This window comes from Notothenia coriiceps, unplaced genomic scaffold, assembly GCF_000735185.1.
Source record: "Notothenia coriiceps isolate Sejong01 unplaced genomic scaffold, NC01 NC01_scaffold00037244, whole genome shotgun sequence".
Taxonomy (NCBI): domain Eukaryota; kingdom Metazoa; phylum Chordata; class Actinopteri; order Perciformes; family Nototheniidae; genus Notothenia; species Notothenia coriiceps.
This window is the reverse complement of record NW_011369945.1, coordinates 13,496,611-13,501,393: the sequence shown is the minus strand read 5'-3', so window position 1 is coordinate 13,501,393 and position 4,783 is coordinate 13,496,611. Positions and strand designations below refer to the sequence as shown.

Below are 4,783 nucleotides of genomic sequence, written 5' to 3'. Positions count from 1 at the left end.
AGCAAGTCCCAAGTCACTGTGGTGAGAGTCAAGCAAGTCAAGTCATACACAATTCTGATGAATAAGCCCAGTTTCCGCATCTAAATCAGTTAAAAGACAGTGGTTATGAAAATGGATTCAAACCACACTATGATCTTCATTACATACACAGTTAATCATTTGAAATCTAATTTAGACCGATGACAATCATTAGATTCATATTAGCCCTAACTGCAGACAATATAGCTAGGACTCAATCAAAAAGTCTGTTCAAAAAGGCAGAATTCCAGGTAAGAAAATCATATATGGCATTTGCCATTACACATATTTAATTTAAATTTCTGTTAACATNCGGGCGCCGTTCATAAAATTGCAGCACACTGCTCCTAATACTAGGATGGGTTTGATATACTTTATTAATCCCCGTGGGGAAATTGTTTCTCTGCATTTGACCCATCCTAGTATTAGGAGCAGTGTGCTGCAATTTTATGAACGGCGCCCGGGGAAAACTTAAAAAAACTTGTTGAGGGCTAAAATTAGTCTTTGCTACTGCCTCAAAGAGGAGAAGGGAGGAGAGGAGGGAGACAGGAGAGGCTGATTCAGGAGCACGGACACACTCAACTATAAATGAAACAAAAATAAATAAATAAACAAGTTTCAATGTTTTTTTCATATTGGAAATGGGATGTTATTGGTTATGGCCATGCTTTTATGATTATTAAAATGTACACAGTTCTGTTTCATATAGGTGTTTCCATAGATATTCTCTTTATTTTCCCCTCAAAATGCACCAGATTGATGCATTTAACTCCAACATTTAAAAACAAATCTTACCGGTGGAGCATGCCCCCGGACCCCCCTAGAGGATTTGAAGTCCACCCCCATTTAAAATCACATTGATAGGTTCCTAAATAAATTTAACATTTTTTTTAAATAGTAACCCATGTCCATATGTTTATATGTGGGTAGTAGATTTAAACTATAGGGCTATCACTATGGGCCCTGCCTGTACCTGTTCGCTCTGCCATCGTGTGAAGGGTCTGCTAAAAAGCGACCAACAGAAAGGTTAATGTTGTTCACCTCAACCACCACCCCCGCCAAGTATATTTCAGATCTGTGGGAAACACTGCTGTATATTCTTTGTGTGTTTTTCCCCCAGATCTCTACTTCCAAGGAGCTAAAGGTTTTAAAAAGAGAAAACATAAAGGTAACTATGGCCACCAGCTTTAAGCAATGCTAACAAAATGGCTTTACGAAGTTGACCTATCACTTTAGTCCAGACTGAAATATGATGACAACCACGGGAAGAAGTACGATTACATTTTGCACAAGAGGTCATTGGCATGGCCACCGATAACGCCACTTGGCCCTTGAGACAGACTATATTTTTTGACAATATCTTTATTTAACCAAAGAACATCTGGTGTTGTGTTTCTTCCCCTTCCCTTAACGAGCTGGGATGTAACAGAAACTAATCAGATAACAGATTGTTATAGTGGCACAGGCAAGCGGGGGAGGTAACCATTTAAACAAAACTAACTTGTTGTTTTTCTCCCAAGGCTCTGCGCCCTACCTTGCAGTGAGCATAGAGCAAGTCTCTTAAAGCGTCCCATTATGCTTTTTTGGGGTTGTCCCTTTCCTGTAGATCCTGTGTGAGAGTGGGACCCGCATACAGACATGTGTATTAGCCTTAGCAGCAGAGTCCACTACTCTCCTCCACATAAAGTTACACACACAGTCTGGTGGAAACACTGTTCTGAGAGTGCACACACACCCTAACATTACACTATAGTATTATACTGTGTTATACCAAGTATTATAGCATTATACTGAAGACCCATTATTTTCCAATAATGAGCATTTCTCCAAGGAAAGTTCTACTCCAACATGACGTTAACATTTTATGGCTTTCAATGAACTGTCTCAACAACTAATGTCATGGACATTTATCACACTCTTGGCATAATTTATCTGAACATTTATCCCACTCTTGGCATAATTTATCTGAACTCTGGTGATGCTCTGACTTGGTGTGTGTGTGTGTGTGTGTGTGTGTGTGTGTGTGTGTGTGTGTGTGTGTGTGTGTGTGTGTGTGTGTGTGTGTGTGTGTGTGTGTGTGTGTTTGTGTCAGGTGGCTTCTTCAATCCGTACAAAGACAAAGAGACTGTTGGATGCCAAAAATGAGCTGATGGGGTGAGAGGCGGTTCGGATGCAACAACAGATCAGTTTTCATTTTGATTCCTGTTAAATCTTATAGTCTAAAAGATTAAAAATATTCCCTTTGAAAGAATCTAGTAATAAAAACCGTTATGGTTTCAACAGTGAGGTCCATAATTTGCACATAAATGTATTTTCAGTGATATTTTCTAAAGTCAGCTCTTTTTTTTATTCTTATCTAAGTCTGTTTTTTGTTCATTTCAAAAGTATTTTTAAATGTTTTGGTGGAATCAAACGGATCCCACTTACCCTACGACGACAAAAAGACATTGTCACGGTATAGAAAATAAAGATACGATTAGTAATTTTAATGATTAATTTAAATATTTCAACCTAAAAATAATCCTGTATAAATGGATATAACAGGGGAAATAAAATACAGAAAAATAAGAATACATTTGTAATAAAAACTGAAACGGGGTGAAACCTATGTTCTTTAAACAACCTTTACTTCCTGTTAAGGTTACTTCTATCCTTAACTCACAATGCATCCTCTTTTGATTGGTCAGGGGGGAGAGGCAGGTGTGTTTGCTGCAAAAGGAGAAATCTGAACTTAAAGCACGACTAGCTGATCTGAGACGAGGCCAAGCCTTCCTGCACGACATCAGAGAGCTCAACACACAATACCTGGACTACCGACACAAACACCCCAAAGAAAAAGAGATGGTATACACACAACTTTAGCAAATCAACCTACATTTATTTTAATTGATGTTTTTTAAAGCATTTTAGAGGGGCCCTATTATGCTTTTTGGATGTTTCTCTTTCCTGTAGTGTGTTATATCGATTTCTCTGCTTGTAAATGGTCTGCAAAGGCTAAAATGTTAACTTTTCTCTTCTGCACCCCCCCTGCATGAAACGCCTCCATTAGACTTCTTTCTTACTTTAACATAGTGACATCAATACGTAACACTTCCACTTCTATTGGCTAGCGCACCAACACATTGTATGTGATAGGCTAAGGCCACGTTTACACAGAGACGAAAACGAACCGATGTCGATATCAAAAAAGTCTTCCGTCCACACGGAATCGGCTCAAGAAACGTGTCCGTCCACACGAGACCGCTCGAATCGCTGGAGACGCTATAGTACATAGGCCTGGCCTGTAAGTGGCGCTGTACTTCAGCCACAAAATACACCAAAAGCAGCGAAGAAGACCCTCCGAGCATGGTTGCCACGGTTGCCTGGTTGCCCTTCTGTTTATTCTCCGCGGTGGATTTAGCAACATGTAGTTCATGTAGTTCTCCATGTCCACTTGTTGCTGATGGTTGTGGTAGAGGAGCTGTAGATTTTGCACTAACACCTGTAGCATGGTCAGTAGTATCTGGAGCACGAAAGCAACGGTGTGATCCGCCATTGTTGTTGGCGAAACACATCAGCGGTGACGCGGGGATGAGCAGCAGAGGTGGGTAGAGGTGGGGCTATGGCGTCATCGTTATCAGGAAATGGTCGTATAGGACGTACGCACAGCCGTTTGGCCCCCCAGAGCGTCTCGTCCACAGATCTACCTACCTTGGGAGCTGTTAGGGGCCTCCGTTTTCCGCGGTTCCTCTACGGCTTCGTGTGGACAAACCGTCCATACGATAGAGAACTGTAGCGGATACAACCCGTTTCGTCTCTGTGTAAAAGTGGTAGGACATCTCTAAGTGGTTGACCAATCACAACAGAGCCGGTCAGCTAACCAATCAGAGCAGACTGGGCTCTGGTTTCAGATAGAGGGTGAAAAGAGGTGCTGCAGCACAGGTAGTATGAGAAAAATAAAAAAAATGTCAACATTAAAGCATGGAGACATTTCACAGTAGAGGCACAAATTACAAATGTGAGCATAAAAGGGCCCCTTTTAATATAACTGACTGACACTCCTTTCCTTCTTCCCCCTCTCCTGCAGTATGGTGCCTCCAGCTTGCCAGCTCTGCTATTAGAGGCCAAGAGTATTCAGGCAGAAGAACTTCAGCCAAAAGGAAACAATGAAGAAGAACAAAACTCAGAAATAATGCACTATACCCCACACACTGACATTTCTTAAACCAGTAAATGGAAAAGTGACATTATTTATTTTTGTGTTTATATGATTATTTAGTTTGATAAAGATAAATGTAACGCTGGGAGAAAGAAGGAAGGAAACGTAGAGGATCCCCAGATCGAAATATAATCCTGTTCGGTAACCTTACTAATCACATTAAAATACCTTGAACCACTTGCAGGAAGTTTTGGTTTTGGTGATGTGGTTTATTGGTTTTGTGTTCAAAGTTATGTTTTAATTCTTCTAAATCATCTTTAAATATAAATGTTACAGTACCCTACATTTAATGTGTTACTCCATCCAAAATAAAAAACAGACATTTCTCCAGATGTCCTAACTTCTCTTACTTCTCTTACTCCTACTCCAATAGAAAATTCAAAATTGAGAAAAAATACTGTTTCATACTGGATTTAGATTTATGTAATACAAACCTTCCTTCTATTGCATGTCGTGTTTGATAGTTATGTTGAACATACTGCGCTATAAACCTCTGTGATAATATACAGTATGTGGTAAGTGCGTCACTGTAATATTTCTGACAAAATGTAACAACATATAAGTAGA

At 39.9% G+C, this 4,783-nt stretch overlaps 1 protein-coding gene across 1 annotated transcript in view; it reads left to right on the top strand.

Moving 5' to 3' along the window:
- cenpu (centromere protein U) overlaps window positions 1–4,527 on the top strand; it is a 7,866-nt gene extending 3,339 nt beyond the window's left edge. The window contains exons 6-9 of the mRNA XM_010794279.1: window positions 1,139–1,186; window positions 2,111–2,172; window positions 2,706–2,862; window positions 4,085–4,527. Of these exons, the coding sequence (XP_010792581.1) occupies window positions 1,139–1,186; window positions 2,111–2,172; window positions 2,706–2,862; window positions 4,085–4,222 (405 nt within the window). The 3' untranslated portion in view covers window positions 4,223–4,527. The remainder of the gene's footprint in view (window positions 1–1,138; window positions 1,187–2,110; window positions 2,173–2,705; window positions 2,863–4,084) is intronic.
- The last annotated feature ends 256 nt before the right edge of the window (window positions 4,528–4,783 follow it).